At 48.7% G+C, this 22,223-nt stretch overlaps 1 protein-coding gene across 2 annotated transcripts in view; it reads right to left on the bottom strand.

Moving 5' to 3' along the window:
• Positions 1 to 22,223, bottom strand: part of UBE2U (ubiquitin conjugating enzyme E2 U) — a 357,359-nt gene that overhangs the window by 45,867 nt on the left and 289,269 nt on the right. For both annotated transcript variants that reach the window (XM_078669184.1, XM_078669191.1), the window contains exon 8: positions 20,806 to 20,894. In XM_078669184.1, the coding sequence (XP_078525310.1) occupies positions 20,806 to 20,894 (89 nt within the window). The remainder of the gene's footprint in view (positions 1 to 20,805; positions 20,895 to 22,223) is intronic.

The following is a 22,223-nucleotide window of genomic DNA, read 5'->3' on the forward strand; positions in this document are numbered from 1 at the left end:
CTATAACCAGCCCCTTATGACTGCCAAGAATGCATCTCAAAAGATGGCAGGGGAGACTTCAACTGAGTTGTTTATTTCCCACTAGTCAGCCATGGCTTTTGAGATTTCTTCCCTATTGGCCACATCCTTGGTATGTATTTCTCAAGTCTCAAATATTTGCCTCTGTGTTGGTTTGTAAACAAACCCTTTCAGTGTGATCGAAAACGTGGCATTATTAGAAACCAATACTGTTCGCATTCCCACATTGACGAGAATCTCAATGTTTTGGTTAGCAGGGAAGATTACATTGATTCTTGAGCTTGTGTGGTGCACAGGTGAGAAGAACGAATAGTCCCTCTCTCCAGGGTTTGTGACCCTCCAAGCATCCTCCATGCTAAGACCCTGCGGTTGCTCCGTAACCTCCGGCAACATCTCTCTACTTGAACTCTATTCTCCAGATGACCTGTCTAACGTTTCTTGATTTATTGTGTTAAAGTCCCTTATTAATAGTACGTCCCCATTTTCCAAAGTCACAACCATCCTTAACCTTTCCCAGAAAGTTATCTTGCCCCTGATTAGGTGCATAAATTGTTATAAATGGTATTATTTATTATTGATGTGATTTTTAAATCAGAAAGGCCACTTCACATTTTCTTGTGTGAACTGGTATAAAACTGTATTGTGTAAACAGTGAATTGCATCTGGTAAAGTCTCCATGTGTTAAGTGTGTTTCCAGCATTGCCACTATTTTGCCTTTTTGCGTAGCCAGTAAGATGTGAAACCTCTTATATTTAGAAAGGAAATTAAGCCTCTTTAGATGAATTAAAAGAGCACACGTGTTAAATTGTATTGTGTGCTCTTATGTGTGCTTATACGAATGTATTGAGGCTCCCCTTCATTCCCTCTCAAGCAATAATCTTAATATTTATTAATGCTCAACCTAGAACGAACATCATTCGCACCCAATATCCTTTTGTACTCGCAGCTATCTTTCATTGCATACTTTGTCGCTTATCTCATCTGTTTGTGTTAAATTTTGTTCCAAGATTTTAAGACCCTCCAAGGACATACGAACATGATTTGTCTTATCATCCAACTGGAAGGTGACCCTGTCTGGAAATCTCCATCTGAACCTTTTCATTCTTCTGTCCAATGCCTTTGTAAGTGGTTTGTATTTCTACAGTGTGCTCTGGGTGAGGCGTTGTAGAAGGATTATTTTCTCTGAAATCTATTAGGTATAGTTTCTTTGCTACCGCGGACTCTCTTCTTTTTGTGGGAAAGATGAGTGTATCAGCGCAGCAAGCTGCCTTGCTGCACTGCCCTACGCCAAATCCACGTAAATTAGGGCCCCGGTATTCAAGGAGTTTAGCCAGAAAAGAAACACCGGAGATGGATAGCTCCTGCAGCTAGTCAGGTTTGTTGGGACTGAGAAGGATATATTTAGGATATCTGTGTTTCTCTGCATTGTTCAGTAACTTTAAATTCTTGAAGGCATTTGGTGAAGAGGGAGAAGAAGTTGGGAAAAGGAATGTAGGGTCTGATGCATTTGAGTACTGTAGGTGACACATGTTTAAGGGTGCGCCAGCTAATGTGATTAATTGAATTAGCTTGGCCAGAGTCAATTCTGATATGGCCTTCAGATTGCTAAATGTCTAAGTGAGATGGTAAGCCCCAGAGCTGTGAGTTATGTTTCTTGGGAAGGGTGTGATTGCCAGGTGTCAGAGTACATGCTGGTCGAGATCAGAAGCCTTAGTTGTAAAATATATGGCCTGTGTGTTGCTTGATAAGGCTGGTGGATTGCGAAACTCAGTGATCATATCAATAGATCCTTTTGGGGGAATGTGGCAGAGGTCATTTGGTTAATGTAGTTTGACACTGTGATTAGCTGATCAGTCAATCAATCAATCTTTTAAGGGCAGCTACTCCCAAGAGAGGGTCTCAAGGTGCTGGGGGGGAGGGGCAGGGGTCGCAGGTCCCGGATATTCACAACGATCCATCGAAGAGCCAGGTCTTGAGGTCCTTCATTAACTTGGAGAGTGTTGGTGTCTATCTGACGAGGAGTGGGAGGGTGTTCCATGCCTTTGCCGCTAGGAAGGAGAAGGAGCGACCTCTTGATCTGGTCTTTTTTTTTTAACAATTCTTTTTATTAAAACAAGGCATCAGTGAAAAATACAGTACAGAAGAATCATGTCACCTTCGACATCCTTCCCACAGTGGGGCACAGGAAACAAAAGTACATACACAGCAATGGTATTATGGGAATGGGCGTACATCAAACACAGCGCTTCTGGGAGGCACACAAATATCACCTCTATTCTGATTCCAAGGTCCCCATATTGAAGCCCGCTTTCGAGGGCGGCCCCTTGCCATAAAAACTGTTTTTTCCCGGAACATGTTCCAGTCTAGGTTGCTCTTCCAGGTCTCCAGGGTGGGAGGCTGCTCCGATCCCCACTGTTGTGCAATGTTTCTTTTGGCTATCATGTAACTCAAAGTGACCCATTGTGTCTGTGCGGTGTTAAGGTTGGTTGGTTACCATATGTTAAGGAGGCACCTCCGTGCCTCAGGTAGCAAGGAGATCCCCAAGACCTTGTGTATAGTGTTGTGAATCTTACTCCAGTACTCAGCCACATATCGACACTCACAGATTACATGAAGGAACGTCCCCGTGAGACCACATCTATGTCTACACAATCCGGAGTCAGACAAACCCATCTGCACCAGGCGGGACCCGTTACATAAATCCTATGTAATATTTTTAATTGAACGAGCCGCAGCCGTGCAGGAATGGCAACCACTTTAGGAGATGAGATTGCTGTCTGCCAGTCCTCGTCATCTAGTTCTATTCCGTCACGGACACATTTTTCCCTCAACTCGCCAAGTAGGTTAACCATATGGTTGATAAATTTCTTGTAAACCAGGGAGATCGTTTTCTCAGGGAGGTGACCAACTAAAATTCTATCCTCGAGGGGGGAGGCCACCGGGAGGTCAGCGTCCTCCGGCAAGGCTGCCTGCAGTGCGTGTCATATTTGCGCATAACGGAAGTATTCAGAGCTTGCCAACTGGAATTCTTTTTGCATGTCCTCGAATGTTTTAATCCTCCCCTTACTCCAGATGTCCTTAACGGTAGAGATACCTATCAGGTCCCATTTATCAAACCCTCTTGTTTTCCAAAGCTTACCAAGTCGATCCGAGTCAAAAAGTGGGGTCGCTAGTGTCGACCTATTTCTCCCTCCCAGGGAGCATGCCAGATCCGAACTGCATGTTTGGTCGGTCCTGACAAATCTAACTTCGAAGGCTTAGAGTACAATGCCTTAATATATCTGCCATCCGGGAGAAGCCATCTACCCATGGCGTGTCCGGGATCTGGAACGGGCCGTATGTTCCATGATTAATCTCGGCCAGCTGAGAGGTCCAATAATACCGTTTAATGTCTGGGAGGGCAGTGCCTCCATCATACCAGGGAAGCGTCAATTTCGCTAAGGCTATCCGTGGTCTACCTTCCCATAGAAGGCTGCGCTGTAATCCCTCCACCTCGCGGAAATAGCTGTCAGGAACTACATCCAGGAAGTTCTGAAGGGCATAAAGGAAACGAGGCAGAGCCATCATTTTAAAAAGAGTCGCTCTCCCCAGCAGAGAGAGCGGAAGTTTCCTCCAGTTGGCAGTATCGCTCCTATGCTTCTGCAAAGGCGGCAGGAGATTCTTGGCGTACCTGATCGCTGGATCAAGAGAGATGAAAATCCCCAAATATTTAAACCCTTCAGTACAGATTCGGATGGGGCAATTGCGCGGGGGAATCGGGGGATCTCCCCTGAGGACAAATAGCAAAGATTTACCCCAATTAATGGAGAGCCCCGAGTTCTTACCAAACGAGGCCAGGACATCGCACACCACAATTAGGGACATACGGGGAGAGGCTAAATAGAGCAGAATGTCGTCTACATATAGGGATACTCGGTCCTCCCAATCGTGGGACCACCGAATGCCTCAGATAGACGGTTCCCAACACAGCCAAGCCGCCCAAAGGCTCCAATGCCAGCGAAAAAAAAAGGGGAGCAGGAGGGCAGCCCTGCCAAGTGCCGCGACCAAGGCGGAACGATGCAGAGACCCGATTATTAACGACTACCTGAGCAAGCGGCTCAGAGTACAACAGACGCACCCAATCTATGAACTCAGGGCCAAATCCAAATTTAGTCAAGACCGCCCATAGGTAGGGCCACTCAACTGTATCGAAAGCCATGGTTGCGTCAAGTGAAGCGGTAACTGCTGGTTCCTGCAGAGTGTGGGCTCTGGCTATAACTCCATTTAGCCTACGTAGATTCAGGGCAGTGTTTCTACGTGTAAGAAAACCCGATTGGTCAGGGTGAATCAGTCCGCTGACTACCTTTACCAGCCTACTGGAGAGGAGCTTGGCCAGAATTTTGGGTTGCGCATTTAACAAAGAGATTGGCCTGTAGGATGCGCAAGCAGTTTTGGGCTAACCCGCCTTATGATTCTCTGATCCCTGGGCAAAATTCCCATCTCCCGGGCCTCGATAAACATATTTTTGAGGTAGGGTGCCAACTTATCGGGTCTGAGCTTATAGAGTTCAATCGGGAGCCCATTTGGTCCCAATGCCTTCCCTGAGTTCAGAGAACGAATAGCTTGGGCTTCTTCATCAGTGGTGAAGGCACTATCCATCAAATTACGATCCTCATGGGACAGACAAGGGAGTCGCAGGTCCCTAAGCAACAAGTGCGAGCCCTCCTCCGGCCGATCTGAGACCGAGGTGTAAACAGTTTGAAAGTAAGCCGCAAAGCTGTCGCCTATACTTTGGGGATCTGTAAGTGTGACACCCTCGTCTGTAACAATTACTGGGACTACACGATCGGCCCAGTCTTTTTTATCCAGCCAAGCGATCAGTTTCCCCGCCTTTTCTCCAAGATCATAAAGTCTGCCCTGTTGTTCCCTGCCAAGTGTCCTTGCTCTATCAGTGACCAGAGATTTGTATTCACATTGCTTAAGGCTCAAAAGGTGCAACCTCGCATGTGTTATCTCTTGTTCCAGTTCCCCCTCCAGAAGTCCAATCTCAGTTTCTACAGCCACTACATCTTTATTCCTCTCCTTTTTGGTTCCAGTAATCAATGAAAGAGCCTGACCCCTAATAACAGTTTTGAAGGCTTCCCATAGGGACAAGGAAAAAGAGACTGACCCCACATTGTCTGTGAAGTAGGCCTCTAGAGCTTTAATGAGGTCTTTACGAAGCTTGGGATCACGAAGATACCAGGGACAAATGAGGGCCACCTTGCCCGCTGTTCCTGGTGTGATACAAAACCGAAACCAAAGTGGGGAATGATCAGATATACCCCGGGCGAGATACGTTGCCTCAACGAGGTAGGGTGTCTGAGCCGCCGGAACCAAACAATAGATTAGGCGGGAGAGGCTGCCATGGGCGCCGGAGAGAAATGTGTACTGCCTCTGATCAGGATGGAGCAATCTCCAACCGTCCACCAAGCCCACGGCATCCAGAAAGTCGGGTAGCCACCGCATGGCACGCCCCAGCTCACAGGGGGGGGGGGGGGGGGGGGGGGGGGGAGTCTGTCCGGACATCACTGTGTTAAAGTCCCCTCCCAAGACCAACAGACCCGCCGGCAGCTCAATCAGAAGCCTTCCCAGATCAGCAAAGGAAGTGGACTGCATACCTGGGGGGGACATAGACAGACATGAGGGTAAGAACCTGCCCCTCCCATCGACCTGTTATGCCAACATACCTACCCCCGTCATCCTCCCACTTGAAATCTATAACCAAAGGGAATGCCTGACGCGTTAAAATACCCACTCCCCTGGAGCCTGACGTAAATCACGCGTGTGCCAACAGTTTGTATCCCATTCTGTGCATAGCCTTACATGTATTCCCAATTAAATGCGTTTCCTGAAGCAACACCACATCTGGCGCCTGACGTTTAAGAAACTGAAGAACCACACTACGTTTGATCCTGTCCCCCAACCCACTCACATTCCAACTCAAAACCTTTAGTTCCCTACCCCCCATCGTCATGTACGAAAGAGAGTTGACAGTCCTCTGTATACAGCGCGTTTAACAAGTGCGACACATCGATGCCATAAACTATACGCCTAACTGATGAACCAAACTTCCCTCCCCAACTATCCCCCACCCCGCTGCCCTGCCCACTAGGCTTCAAACTGTCCATTGAGAAAGCAGAGTGCCTGTCGCCCTTAACATTCAAAAGCAAGAACAAGAAAGGTTAGTTAGGGGGAAATTCCTAGAGCTCCAGGCTGTGCCCCATAAAAACAACCATAGGTATAAATCCGCAGGAATACAATCAAACAAATATTTATCACACACCCTCCCCACGAGAACATAAAGGCATCCTTCCCCCACATCTCGGACCCCCACTCCCCCCCCGCAGCCCACCCGCAACCCCAGGGCACATGATCCAACTTCCAATCAGAAAGGATAGGTCTCAACATCACTCCCACCCTCTAGGTTTACTTGGTCCAGATGTCCCCGAGTCTCCAGCCACTCCGACATTGTCTCTGGCCGATCGAAAAACTATACTTTGTCATCCTCAACCACCCGAAGACGGGCAGGGAACAACATAGAGTACTTCATGCCTCTCTCCCACAGATCATGTTTCACTGAGAGGAAGGTCTTTCGCTGTCTCTGCACTCTCTGAGTGAAATCGGGGAAGAAAGAAATTGTAGCGTTCTCAAATTGGAAGGGCGTGTTTGCCTTCGAGCACTGGATAATAGCGTCTCTGTCTCGAAAGTTGAGGACTCTGGCCAACATGGGCCGCGGGGGAGCGCCCAGCTTGGGACAGCCGCCCGGGATCCTATGTGCCGCTCGACAACAAAGAACTTGCTGAGTCCCTTCAGCTGGAGATGTTTGAGTAGAAGGTCCTCGACGAATAAGTCTGGGGCCTGCCCCTCCGACTTCTCGGGTACACCAAGGATGCGCAGGTTATTATTTTATTTATTTAACTTATAAAGCGCACTATCTGGCGCTGAAAGTAGCTCAAGGGGGGAGAGAGGGGAAGAACAGGAAACCGGCCACTAAGACTTAGGAAACAGCCAGGTTTTCACACTTTTCCTGAAAGGTAGGAGCTCACTGATTTGTCGGATTTCCCAGGGAAGACTGTTCCACAATTTAGCCGCTGCCACCCCAAATGATCTGCCTCCTGACCTAACCTTTCGAAACATAGGAACCCTCACTAATCTCGCTGACGAAGAGCACAATACTCTTGTCGGGACGTACCATTCAAATTTTTTGCGCATGCGCAAAGGGCCAATTCCGTGAAGGGCCTTAAAAACAAGGCAAAGAGATTTAAACAAGATTTAAAATTATTGCGGCGGAGGCGGCCTTCATAGTCCTCTGGCTTGAGTTCAAATGCCATTCACGAGTCGCGCATTTCTCCAACCTCCCTCTGTAGCTGGGAAACATCCTCAACAAGGCTAGAGGTGGTAAGTTCGACCTGTTTCACTTTTTCGTTTAATTTCCCCATATCTGCCCAAATGAGATTGATGTCTCTGGCCATTGAGTCCATTTTGTGTTCAAGGGAGGTCTTCACCCTAGATATAGCGTCCATAACATCCTTGAGAGACAGGTCTGAACTGTCCCCGACTGGTGCTCCCCCTGCCGAGTCCTCTGACAATCTTCCCTTGGGCATCTCTTTAGTGACGGTGTATCTGTCCAGTTTATTTGATTGGATTGGCTTCACTCCTCTAGTACCAGTGCCATTCCCTCGCTCCATCTTCCAGCGTGTGGCGTTCAATCTGGGGCAGTCACAGCTCAGGCAACTGATGTGTCAAACACAGCTACTCCGGATGCGGGGTCCTCAGGATCTACCATGGCAGGAACAGGCCCTACAACAGTGTGGGCGCGGGTGACGCCGGCATCCAAAGATCACAAATGATCTGGTCTTCTTGATGTGAGGCACTGTTGCAAGGGAGAGCTGCGCTGGGCGGAGGAATCTGTGGCTTGTGTGGAAAGAGACTCAGTAGTTCAACTATGCAGTGTTGTGGAGGGCTTTGTGGGTGTGGGTTAGAAGCTTGAAGGTGATTCTCTTCTCGATGGGGAGCCAATGAGGTGTCCGCAGGTGTTGGGTGATGTGGCAGTGGTGCGGTAGGTTGAGGACTAGTCTGGTGGATGCGTTATGGACATTCTGGAGTTTGCCGGTGAGGGTCTTCTTGATTCCGACATAGAGATCGTTGCCATAGTCGAGTCTGCTGCTGATGAGATGTGGGTGGCGTTTTTTCTGTATTCAAGGGGGATCAATCTGAAGGTCTTTCGTAGCAGCCGGAGGGTGTGGAAGCAGGATAATGAGACAGCGTTCATTTGGCGGTTCATTTTGAGTTCGGAGCCCATCCAGAGGTTGCGTGCGTGGTCCGTGGTAGAGGGCGGGGGACCACCAGGTGTCGTTCCAGGCGTAGGATGTGGGCTTTCATTCCCTCTTGAAAGGTGTGTTTGGAAAAGTTGAGTTCGTTGTATAAGGAGGCAATGAGTTGGTGATGTTGGTGTTGGATACAATGTTGAGTCTGTAGGATTTGACAATGGGGGCGAGCGAGGCCATTTAGACATTGAACCGGGTGGGGCTGATGGAGGATCCTTGTGGGTAGTATCTGAGATGCTGGAAGTTCAATTTACCTTGGTGGCTGGTGGATGCATTTCCTTTTGAGTAACTACTGGCCCATTTTAGTCTGGAGAGGGTGAGTGAAAACCACTTGAAGCATTCTTTAGAAAAGGCTGCAAAGGCCTTCTGAGGTCTGGCACTGGTTGCACATAGCCATTTGTTGAAGGATTTTTATAAGTTGGTAGGGCTGCATATTGTCTGGAATATCTGGCTTAGAATTGCTTAGTATGGTGGAGGAGGGGGCAGGTCTGTGTTGTATATTTCCTGCATCCAAATTATGAACGAGTTTTGGTTTGGGAAGGAGTCTCCAGAGGGCATGGGGTTGTAAATGAGATAAGGAAGTGGTTGTCCAATGGTAGTGGGATGGCCGGAGCTACTGTTAGTAGGTTGCGGGAGTTGAAAATTACAGAAGTTTGTTTCCAGTACATTGGTCAGTTGTCCCAGGTGCATGAGTTGTACGGTGGTCATGAAAGAGTATGTTGTAAGTACTCCTTGCTTGGCAAACCAGATATTGAAGTGACCTTGTGAGACCTGGATGCATAAGGATGTTGGCCTGGAGTATGTGAGTGTTTCTGTGAGTTTAAGATTGTAGGAGGATGGTCTGAATAGAAGAGGAGATGGGGCAGTTCTTGAAGTGCAAAACTTGAGAAGAAGGGCTTCACAAGCTGCGGTGATACATTGGCTAGCATATATTTGTATTTATTTATGTAGGCATCAGCACACAAGCATCAGTGAAGCATTTCGACAAAAACATAGTACAAGCAGATAGCAAGAATTACAAAACACATAAGCAGTTCTTATGACGGGGACATGTAAATTAGGTTCTTGAGTCAGTGGGTAATTCGTAGTAAAAGTAAACCAGACAATACAAACTGCAGATTTGAACTACACATTTAAATTAGCTAGTGGTTTGGGATGAGAAGTATGTAGTGCAGTTGGTGCTTAGAATTCTTTCAACGTGAAATTATATTTGTGAGCAGACCTGAAAGAAGTCAATGACATGTTTCAGCTAGAAGGGAGTTCCAAAACAGAGGCCTTAATAGATATGAGGACCGGAATCTTGAGCTTCATCTGGAAGTTGTGGGGGGACCAGAAGGTTGCGGTGGTCAGAGATGTGTACTTATGGACCATTCTTTTTCTCCTCCTCTCTGGTTTGGCTCAATTTAGAGGATACATTTCTATGGGTTAGGGATTGCTTTGTGATGAGTGTGATTACAGTCACCTGTGAGCCAGCTTTCTGGTAGGTACACAAGATCAATGTTTCCTTAGAGGAGGTCAAATATGTTAGTATGGTGTTTCGAGATAGAGTGGGTATTAAGGTTCATACAGACTGTGGTTAATTTCTCTTTTACTGAAGTGGTAGAGAATGTATGTGGTTCTCCAAAGAATTAAGATATTTATTCAGGGCGGGTGACGTACTGGTGTGTAATTATGTTTGTTATAATGGGTATGTTCGAATGTGACCACTATAGAGAAGACTGTTAGGAATTCCCTCAGAAATGGTTAGCAGCTATTGGTGTTTTGCTTGTGTTGGTGAGTTTCTGTGTATTATATGGTTGTGGTTAAATATAAGGCAGATACTGGTGGGGTCGGGTGGGATAAAGGAGGAGTAGAGAGCGAGTGGAGCTTAGAAAGCAGAGAAAATGAGGGAGTAGAGGATATTCAACAGTCAAGAAATGTAGACTGTGTTTAAGATGATCAAGGGTTGGATGATTGGTGGGTATGGTTATGCTTGAAAATAGTCATACTATTCATGAGTATGTGATTTTTATAGTGGTGTTGTGTTTTGTGGGTGTCCAATGGATCTAGCTTTGAAACAGCTCTGGCTGTTATGTATAAATGAGATACTTTACTTTGTTTTTACCTGGTTTGGTGTTGGTGAGTTTGGCAATTAGTGTCAGCCTTAAGGAATTAGTTCCAACTTATGGTGGGGGTATGCTTGTTCACTCTGTTTATATTTTAGGCTTATATATATTACTGATATACAAGTGATTTTGTCAGGGTTTGGGTTAGGTTCAGTGTTTGCTGGGTATGGCATTCGTTGATTCGTGGGAGTTGGCAGCACACGTGGGAGCCATCCTGACTGGCTGACGGATCCCATATTAGTTGGCTTTTTGTTGCCTGGAAAGTTTAGTTATGCACTGGCGTTACTTACAGTAGGCCTACATCGTGATGAGGGGATGAGAGCCAAGCTAAGGCTGTGATGAGATGAGTCTGTTGAGCTGTATGTAGTGACGTCATTTTGTTTAGTGTGCGTGTGCTTGTGTGTGTGAGAAGAGGCATTAATGAGTGGAATGTAGAGAAGCCAAAGGAAACAATGGGGGTTAAAGGGCAAAGTTGATGCTGGGGTGTGAGTGGAGAGGAAGGGATAGTGAGGTATGGAGACAACTGAGAGAAGAATGAGTGGTGGAAGTTGGTGAGAGAAGGGGTTAAATAGAAGAGGAATGGAGTAGGGAGTCCTCTGCTAGGAGGAGAAAGGGTGGAGGAGAGACAGAGAAACGACAGGTTTAAAGCAAGGGAAAGAGGAGTGGATATATAATAAGTAGTGTTATCAAATGCCCTTTTTCATTTTTTTAAGCAAGCGGGCCTCTATTGCTCTGTTACAGAATAGCAATGTGCCAGAACCTGGAGGACTAGTGTCAGTGCTTGGATTTGATCAGAGAAAAAGATGTTTCATGGTAATCTGCCCTGATATTATGTAAAATAGAGCATAGCAGCACAAAATGTGAATAACTATCTAGCTTTTTCATCATGGCTGATTTTGTGCTGCGACTTTCCCGGTGTAAACTGCAGCACCAACACATTAGAATCGCAAATGTTTCAATTATGAAAATATAAGACCTGGAATTAAACATTACTAATGTCTCTAGAAGGGGTGTGCTCTTTGGAGTGTCCCGTCCCCCCTTCACACCACTTACTTCTGCAGTCTCTCACTGTACCACAGTTACCACTGGTCCATAAGAGAGTATCACTTGAGACTGTCTTCCGAGATCCAAGCATTGGATGTGCTTATAGGCTGCACTCCTCTACGACCCACTGACAGGCACTGTCAGAACTTCAAACTGCCTTCTTCCTCAACTTCAGAGCCGTCAATCGTGTGCCATCATAAATACCCTGAACTCACTCTGACAGCTGGAGGCGATTCAGCTCAAAGAGTGCACTATCAATAGTCATATGTTGCATAAAAGAACTATGGAAACACATCTTGAAAACATCAAATACTCTTAAGGAATTGAAAAAGAAGTACAATGTAAAATGTATCGCTGGCATGGATAGCCTAAGGGTTTTAGATTCATCGTAGAGAAATCAATCCGTGTTTTTACCCAGTAAAGTTGATCGGTAGTAACTAAAATACAACTTTTAAAAGGGTCTCTATCAGTGCTATAGTTATGTCCTTTACTTGACATGCCCAACTTAATGACCTGGGTGTGTGAGGAGAAATAAGAAGCAATTCACAGGCCTGTAGGAGTGGAGGAGTATGGAGTAAGGAGGAAGAGGAAAACGTCATATATACTGATTAAACAATATAAAATCCTGAATTTAAATCTATCAACACTTTCAAGAGCGAGAAGTATGAACACCTTATTAGGCAAAGTAAGAGACAACGTGACTAAGGCCCTGATTACGACTACTGCGGTCCTATGGACCGAGCACCGGCGGTCCAACTGTTCTATTACAGCTTGGGCGGTTGGACCGCTGTTGGACCGCTGTTGCACCGCCACAACCGCCAGGGATCAGAGATCCCAGGCGGTGGCATGGCTGTCTTGAGCCCCCAATATGCTTGGTGGGACAGCAGCGGTCCCGCCACGCATATTACGAGTTTCCTCTCTGCCACGGTTTTCATGGTGGTTCTTACTCCATGAAACTGTGGCAGACAGAAAACAAAAGGGGCCCTACGGGCCACATGTGCCTCAGGGCCAAACGTGTGCCCCCCTCTGTGCGTGCACCCCAGTACCTTCACAGCATGGACTGTCCCAGTCCATGCCCTGTAAGTAATGCCTTTGACGTTCCCATTGCGGTGCCTATTTCATAGGCACCACTGTGGGACCACAAAAGAACTTCCTGCCTGTGACAGTAAAAGTCGCAATTTGGAGGGACATGTGCATACGGGTTTGGCAGTGTGGGAGCAGGGCGGTCCCACTTCCACACTGCCAAACTCGTGATCGGGCTCAAAATCAGGTTTCTCCTGCAGCCTTCCTGATTGTCTTTCAACGCGGGTCTTTCGTTTATATGCATCACTGCTATTTTAGACAGGAAAATAAGGGGGTGTCAGTGTTCCAATTCCTCACCCACCTGTTACTATCCCGATGCATCACTGCAGATACACTACAAATTACACTCGCGCATGTTGTAGGGTTTATTTCTTGTGTAGGAATCATGTACATTCTGCATACGTGCAAAATGGCCATATTATTAAATAAAAGTTCTTCTGATAATAACTTTTTGTTTTTTAACCGGGCTTGGTGTCGTTTTCTAGCACCGTTTACTTTTAAGAGTCTCTAGAATTACCCGAGATTAAGAAGTCATTATGTTAGTTATGTTATTATGTAGTGCTCCCTTCCATTCTGTAATTATTTTAGACATGTCAACAATTGCAGCAATAACTAGGGCTGCCCTAGCCCTCTTACTATTTAAGACGTCAGTCAGCCCAAAACGGTGGAAAAGACCCTGCTCTGAATGAGCACCATAGGTTCTCACTTTATATGGCACCGCCCTACATGCTCCAGTAGCAGACATGCACCGCACTGAAGCCCTTGGCACTTCTTACCAGTAAATATGTGTTAAATCATAATGTTCCTTTCTTTCGGAGGGACATATTATTGGGGTAACAGGGGGGGGCGTGGCCAACAGCATGGCCGGCTAAGACGTGTCTTGCCGGAGCTCCGGCCGGACTGCACACTGATCCGTCATTTATTACAATCCCGGAGAAAGCACCTTGCACCAGGAGGAGGGCAAACATACTTGGCAGCGGAGGTCCGTTTTCTGGCACCGACACCCACGTGAAACTCCCCGAAATCTGCTAAATCGACACCGGATCGGGAGCGCCCGTGGAGGTCAAGATGGCGCCGAGGGACTGAGCGATCGTAGTGGTGGAGCGATCCTGACCAGCGAGTCTATCCGACCGACGTGGCGGAGTCGGAACCACGGCGCAACTAGGACCAGACCGGGACCCCTTCTAATGCGGTGAGCGGTACCGGCGCGGTGGAGGCAGATCCAGATCGCACATTGGCAGCCTTTACCAAGATGGCGGCCGAATAAGTGCGGATCCGAACCGCCGCCTCGGAGACCGAGAGAGGAACCCACCCGCGAGCCCCGGCACTTGGAGGAGGCGGTGTTCGGAAGCAGAGAGCGGGGGGATCCCTTCACCCTACCCCCCAAACGACAAAAGAGGCGAGCGGCGGAATCGGCGGAGCCTGTCCGCTCCCGCAGCCAACAGAGAAAACCGGCGAGGGAGGTGAGCCCGGGGACAGCCACACCAGAGGAGGGGACAGCTGAGGGAGAGGCCTTGCTGTAACGGCCTATGGGGCCGGTAACTGCCCTGAGTCCCCAACAGTGACACTCGCGCTGGCGGAGGCGCCCTCTCCTCCCCCCCGCCCCCCCTTCTCACACCTGCAAACACCGCCGCGCTGAGGAGCGGACCCCCCGGGGCACTGTTGCGGCCAGCAGCGCACATAGGACGCCAGCAGCAGAAGCGGACCCCACTAGTGGAGACATTGACAAGGGACCTGACCCTGAAACACCACCGGGGTTGTTACGAACTCCACGCGGAGGTAATCATCACCACCACCCCTGCACGTGGGATCGCTGTGGAAAGACACTCCAAGGGGTAGGGTCGGACCGGATCCGCGACTCGGAGGGGGGGGGGGGGGGGGAGTAGAGAAGATAGCCGCCTTTGAGAACCCTGACCCCAGGGGCCACACGGTGGTAGCCTCCGCAAAATCACTCCCTACCCCCCTGATCACAGGCACGCGACTGGGACGGTCCCAAGAAACGGGCCTCGGAGTGGCTGGGGACTAGGCGCAGGATAGAAAGGCACCCGATGACAGCGATGTGGAGTGGCAGGGTCTCCCTACCCGGAGCCCGGCGGAGGGTGAATAACTAGACAAGACACAGAGTGCCACGACCCACTTGCCCCTGAAGGTACTGCCGCACAACCACCGAATCTGGAGTGGAGACGACCGCATGAGCGGAGGCGCCAGAAATATAGCCCATTCTAACCGAAGAGTCACACACGCAACTGGCGGTACCTCGGTAGCGCTGCCTGCCCCGCCACGAGAATTACTATGGGGAGGAGAGACACAGTGCCTAAACCGCCGAAACAGGGTCCAATGGATAATTTTGCGACAACAAGGCCAGTTACGGAACAGCGTTCGGAATCACCTGGGCCACTTACAGAAACAGCAATGCTGCTGGCGGCCATCCAAGCCTCCCGAAGTGATATCCAGGAATCAAGGGCGGCACTGGAAGTAAAAATCGGTGAAGTAGGTTCCGAGATAACGTTGCTGCGCCAGGACTTCCGAAATCTGACGGAGAGAGTTACAGTGGCCGAAACGCGAGTCACAGATAATAAGGCATCGATCACTGCATTAAAAAAGGACATGGCAGAGCTTCAGGCTTCGCATCGCCACCTACAATGGAAAGTTGACGATGCCGAAAACAGATCTCGACGCAATAACCTTCGATTTGTAGGTTTTAGAGAAGGACTTGAAGGGAGAGACATGGCCTCCTTCCTCCACGCGTGGCTAAAGACTACCTTCCCAGCGGCACAGTTCTCCACATGCTTTATCATCGAAAGGGCGCATAGGGCGCTTCTGGCAAAGCCACCGGAGGGGGCACGACCGAGACCGGTCATAGCGAGATTCCTGAACTATGCGGACAGGGACCTCATACTTCGAGAAGCCAGGAAACTGGGGGAAATCCGCTTCGAAAATGCTACGATCATGATCTTCCCTGATTATAGCCAGGAAGTGTCCAAACAGCGCCGTTCCTTTGACTCTGTGAAGATGAAGCTGCGATCCTTGAATATAGCCTACATGTTGCTGTTTCCGGCAAAACTCAAAGTAATTTATAAAGACAAGACCATCTTTTTCACATTTCCAGACGATGCCTGGCAATGGCTTGAAGAACGACCCATCCTGCACAGTAGGGAGACTGCCGGAAGAGAAGCCATGGACAAATCACTAAGGGAAAAGACGCGCTGGGAACAACCGAAACCACGACGTAGACGATCTGGAAGGTCGAGGGGACACAAGCCGGCTACGCCTTATCACACACGGGGTACCAACGAAAGGGGAGGGGGCAGATCGACGTCCCCGAGTACTACCTCAGTAGCGGGATCCAGGTTCAGCAGCCTGAGGAATGGCATCCGTTCCGAAGGTGATGAGGACGAGTCAGAGGATCAGGAACTCGGAAGGGAAGGTGAAGACGGTATTGGAGATTCGATCCACCCTTTAGTAACTGAAATACAGCTTCTGGAACAAGACTCGTCGGGAAGGGGCCCAGCAACAGACACTCAGGACTCACATTCATGAACACAGACCTCCGAGGGACACTGAGATAGCAGCCCGGCCTCCGGGACCACGCAAGTTGACATGCCCTCTTATGTTGTTTTCCTTGTCTACACAGTTGTTAGGTGTGTGATGGGAGGGTTAAGTGGGAGGGCGACAGGCCTTCTCCCGCGGATGGTTCGGTCCCCGGTTGGGACACAACTGGAAGGGGGGGGAGGTGGGGAGGGGGAGGAAGGGAGGGGATGGTTTTTCTGCACGCGTAAATTGGGGGACCAGGGGAATTGGGGAGGGAGGGGGGTACCAGTTAAGAAACAACAGCACCACTCCATGCCACACCGTATGCCACCCTTACTCGGGAGACCCACTTGGAAGACAGGAGGGACAATCCAATGGCAGACGCACTAGACAATACACACACTGGTGATGCAGGAGTCACCATACTATCATGGAACGTGAATGGCCTAGGGTCAAAGATTAAAAGGAGCCTAGTAAATGCCTACCTTAAAAGGTTAGCACCGGACATCATCCTACTCCAGGAAACCCACCTCAGAGGCAATCACTGCACCTTTATAGCAAGAGGCAGGCACGTAGTACTAGCGCACGCAGGTTACACGACGGGTTCCAGGGGGGCGGCGATCCTTGTGCACAAATCCACACCGTTCACTACTACTCGTACATGGCTAGACCCACAGGGGACTTATGCAGGAGTACAGGGAATCTGGAGGAGGCGCAGGTACACGATTATATCAGTTTATGCCCCGCCAAAACTACAGGCACGCACCCTCAAGGCAATCACTGCGATCCTTCTGGATACAGCGGACACGATTCAAATAGTGGGGGGAGACTTCAATGACGTGATGTGCATTGCAAGTGACAGATCGGGGACACCACCCGCAATAGGGCAAGACACACCACTAGCCCGGCAGATGCTAATTTTAGGGCTCACAGATGTTTGGAGATGGCTCCACCCTACAAGGGAGACCTACTCCTTCTATTCGGGGGCTCACAAAGTATTCTCCAGGTTGGATTATATATTTACATCACGTCATGATATCTCTGTAAACGATTTAGCAGAATACAAGGCACGGGGAATCTCAGATCACTCCTCACTGTACGCACATTTGGGACGGGCGAGGAGGGAAAAGACAGTAGAATGGCGCCTGCCAGTCTGGGAGATCCAAACTCCGGAAATAATAAAGGGTGTCAGGGCAGACATAAAGGTATATATGGCCGAAAACGAAGGCACGGTCCAATCAGGGGTCACACTCTGGGAAGCGATGAAGCCGGTCCTCAGGGATCGCATACAGAACAGGTTGGGAGAGGCCAGGAAGAAGCAGCAGGCCACGATCTCTAGTGCGGAGATTTCGATCTTAGCCCTTGAAGCAGATTACCATCATAGACGGGAAGAGGCCATTCTCAGGAAACTGTTGGATGCCCAACGACACTATAGAGAACTTGTCACTTGGGAAGCACGCACACAGGCGCTGGCGACGCTACACCGATTATATGACGTAGGGGATAAATCGGGTAAACTTCTGGCGTGGCTGAGCAGGAAGGAAAGGGCAGCTAGATGGGTTGATAGGATTACGTTGACAGAGAATAGGCCGGCATGCACGGATGAGGCTATAGCAGAGGCTTTTGCAGCTTACTATGAAGACTTTTACCGGGCTAGGACCCTGGGTGACGAGGATGACGCGCGGGACTATATGTGCGACATGATGATCCCGACCCTGTCGCCTGAGGACGTCACAGATCTCGATGTGGAGATTACACAAGAAGAAATAGCAGAGGCCGTAGCATCCCTGAAACCAGGGAAGACACCGGGGCCCAACGGCTTCCCGGCGGAATTCTTCAAACGGTTGGCCGACCTGTTACAACGTCATTTAAAAACCTTATTTGTAGAGGCATTCCAGACGTCGAGCCTGCCGCCCGACCTTGCCTTGGCCACAATTGTCCCAATATACAAGGAGGGCAAACCGAGAGACGCGTGTGCTTCCTACCGCCCGATTTCTCTCCTCAATACGGAGACAAAGATTCTGGCCACGGTCCTGGCTAAACGCCTTCGGAGGGTAATCTCGGGTCTGGTACATGCGGACCAGTCTGGGTTTCTCCCGGATAGGGCAACTAAACTGAATCTCCGTCGCACGCATAATTGGCTACAGGAAATCCGAGAGAGGAGAGAGCCCCACTGGTTTCTCTCATTGGATGCAGAAAAGGCCTTTGATGCGGTCCACTGGCCCTTCCTGTTGGGGACGCTGAGGAGGTTCGGCTTTGGCCCTAACTTTCTAAAGTGGATTCAACTACTGTACTCCACCCCGAGGGCACGAGTGCGGGTCAATGGCAGGGTGTCCCGCGAATTCAGCATTGGCAGGGGAACGCGCCAGGTGTGCCCACTGTCCCCCCTACTTTTCACACTGACAATAGAAATATTAGCGATCAGGATCCGTCATAATCAGGGAATTAGAGGCTTCACATGGGGGGAGTCGGAGGATACACAGGAGAACATTTCTCTGTATGCCGATGACGTCCTGTTGTTTGTTACAGACCCAGACGCCACAATCCCGATGCTGTTCAAAGAACTGGCTGACTTTAGTGCAAGGGCAGGCCATACTATTAATTGGCATAAATCGGTTTTATATGACCCGCAAGGTATGGAGCGGAGGGATTGCCTGCCAGAACTCCTCATTCACACTACAGAGGGCTTCCAATACTTGGGAGTGTACATAACACTAGATAGGCAGATCTCCTTTCATAATAATGTGGCCCAAATTATGGTAAGCGCAAAGGCGGAAATGGATCGGTGGAGACAGCTCCCGCTCACTCTATTGGGCCGTGCAGCGTTATATAAAATGGTACTACTTCCGAAGTTCCTCTATGCCCTACAAAATGAATATTATCCGCTACCGATTAAAACTTTGAATAAAATCCACTCAGACCTACATGCATTCTTATGGCTGGGGAAACAGCCGAGGGTAGCCTTAACCACTCTGCAGCGTCACCAGTACAGTGGAGGGATTTCCCTTCCCAACTTAGAAGCTTACTATTGGGCGGAGCATCTCGCTCCGATTAATGAATGGCTCCATGCGGCAATAGATCACCCTACCTACGCACTAGAAAGATCGAAATGGTTCACCACTAACGTGCTATTCTACCTGTACGGAGGGACCGGAATGACGCAGCTTCTGCCGGCCACACAGATTACACTAACCGCATGGCATAGGGTGACCAAACGCATGGGATGGGACAAACGGCCCACCCGGCAGACTCCATTATGGCACTGCCGATGGCTGGATGAACTCAACAAATTGAAAGGCTTCCGACGCTGGGATGACATTGGCATTTCAACAATAGGGGATGTGACTACAAAGGGAGAGCTAAAAACATTTCACGCACTACAGCAAGATTTTGGCTTACATACCACACAGTACTACAAATACACGCAACTGAGACATGCATGGAGGGCGCAAAATATCGCTCAGACAGACATCCCAGAATACGCACCACTGGAGGGTAGGTTATTGCAGGAACAGATAGGGGGAGGAGCGGTATCCCTCACGTATAGAACACTGACCAACAATATGCTGGGTACCTTACAAGACTTACGAACCCAATGGGAGGCAGACGCAGGGGCCATGGAAGACCTGGATTGGGAGATGGTTCTTATGCACCCGCGCGAGGTAGCGATTAAGTCTAGGCTTCGCCTCATACAGCTGAAGGCGCTCCACAGAGCCTATTTCGACAGGGTACGCCTTTGTAAAATGGGGAAGGGCACGGACACAACATGCTTAAGGTGCCTTCAGAAGGAGGGTGACTTCTATCACACACTGTGGGGTTGCATTGTCATACAAGCATATTGGGAAGGCATATTTGTGGAATTGGATGAGATACTGGACACTACTCTACCACGCGATCCTAGACTGGCTTTATTGGGTTTGACAACCGAAGTGGACCTGGCCCGCCCCCTGATCATCTTCCTAGTGCTGGCGCTGGTGGTGGCAAAGAGAGACATTGCACGATATTGGGGTGCGGCCAACCCGCCAGATTTAGAGGAATGGAGGAGAGGACTAGACTTATACATGGCGGCAGAGAGAGTGACATATAACGCCAGGGGCTGCCCCAAAAAATGTCGGAGAGTATGGTCAAAGTGGAGACAATATCACGGATTGGAGTGAAGCCACAGAGAACTTGAGGGGGGGCCTCAGAGGAATTGCCGGGCGTTACAGACCCGACGGAGATGATTAGGAGCGGCAATGACATAGGCTATATTACATAACCCAGTTAGGACTAGTGGGTGAACATACGTCGAGAAGGGTGGGAAGAATCTGAGGGGGGGGGGGGAGGTGGGCATGGAAGTGGCTGTTTCGGGGATTACGTGTCTCATTTCTTATGTACCTACTAGGAGTTTTGCTGCAACCCCACATTTTGTACTTAACTCATGGGAAAGCGTGGGAATATAGAGACAAGAAAATGTTGCATAACTGACGGGCTTTGGCCGAATGTTGAAGCCAGTCCGTGTATTTACCTTTTCATTTGTGATACTCATGCTGCAACAATAAAAAAGTTTTGCAAAAAAAAAAAAAAATTATTGGGGTAACAGGAGATTTACAATTTAATGGCAGACAATGGCACTTTGTGCTGAACTGCCAGACTTGTTAGAACAAAATGTGCAATTTATGACATTGGAAATTTACCGGGATTTCTAATATCTTCCGCTGTTTGAGATGTTGCAATTTCAGACCAGGCTTTGTGGTAATCTTCAAATGATATGTTCTTTATCTTTCTGCAAATGTAAGAACCATACAATCAAATATACATTTTATCTAGACGGCAACATCATTTTACATTGCAGGAAAGTACATCATCTGAAAGTGCCCCATTGGCCCATTGGTTCAGGGGAGCTAAAAACAACAAAACACTAAAGAGGGAATATCGTGACATAGATTGTGAGTCAAATGTTTGGATCGCTAAACATGTCTATGCCTTGAATACTAGTCTGAAGGGCTGGAGGCCCATTTGATCATCATTGCTAAACTCCAACAACCATCTGAGAAACAAAAATTGATGTAATTCACATTTCACTAAATTATGCCTGCCTCAGCACAGAAAATCAGGCTCCAGCAAGGACAGATTGGCAGAAAGGGTGAAGTCACAAACATGGAACTCATGTGCTCTTTCGCTCCTTTTTACTGTATGTAGGACAAACAGCGGTCTGGGATCATGGTACACGGCCTGGATGATGGTACACTTTATAGCGCATCTAAACACACCACTTTTTCCTGCAGCACAAAGTAATTCACGGCATAGTTCTGAATAGACTAAAGTGTGTGTGATTTCCCACTTTAGGCCACATCGTCCTAGTTTGGACACCGCACTGCAAACTATAGGGTTGTCTCGAAGCACTAGGGTCCACAAACTCGATACAACAGTCAACAGGCAAAGGAAGCGACACAAATTAATGTTCAAAACTCAATTTTGATCAGGAACTTCAACCTCATACTAATATTTCTGAAGAGGGGGCAGAGTTAGAGAGCTAGGAACCAAGATGGGCGAACTGTATCGAGGCTTCATGAATTAGGAAACATCATCCACCAAAAGCCTTTCACAGAGATAACCTCTCGCTGTTGGAGATGCAGAGCAAGAATAAACTTAGCACAACGAGTCTGAAATACTTTATTGTTGCTGGCAAAGACCATTTCTGTGTTGTTCTCCTGACGTGAGCCTGGGCTATATGTCCCACAGGTAGAACAAGTTGACAGCATAGGCGGAGGTGCAGTAACAGTGAGGGGCTCATGTGACTCAAACACTACAGGATCATGGTGTCTCAAGCCAGTGAGAGCACATATTGATCATGGCAGCAGTTGGGAACAGATGGGCCTTGGTTATACTTGGTAGAATGAGAGGGATGCGGTAGGTTTGGTGATGTGCTCCCTTGACAATGATGTATTTAACCCAGATCTCTTCAATGGGGGAGAATGTTTGATTTTTTCAGCATTCCATCCATCATTTGCTGCTGCAGCACTTTATGCCCTGACTGGGATAGGTATGCCCAGACATGGTCCCTTGCTTGCTGTGCCACTGGATTCAAGCTAGCCTGGCGAATGAGGGGGAT

The sequence above is a fragment of the Lissotriton helveticus genome, chromosome 1_2 (genome assembly GCF_964261635.1).
Source record: "Lissotriton helveticus chromosome 1_2, aLisHel1.1, whole genome shotgun sequence".
Classification (NCBI taxonomy): Eukaryota; Metazoa; Chordata; class Amphibia; order Caudata; family Salamandridae; genus Lissotriton; species Lissotriton helveticus.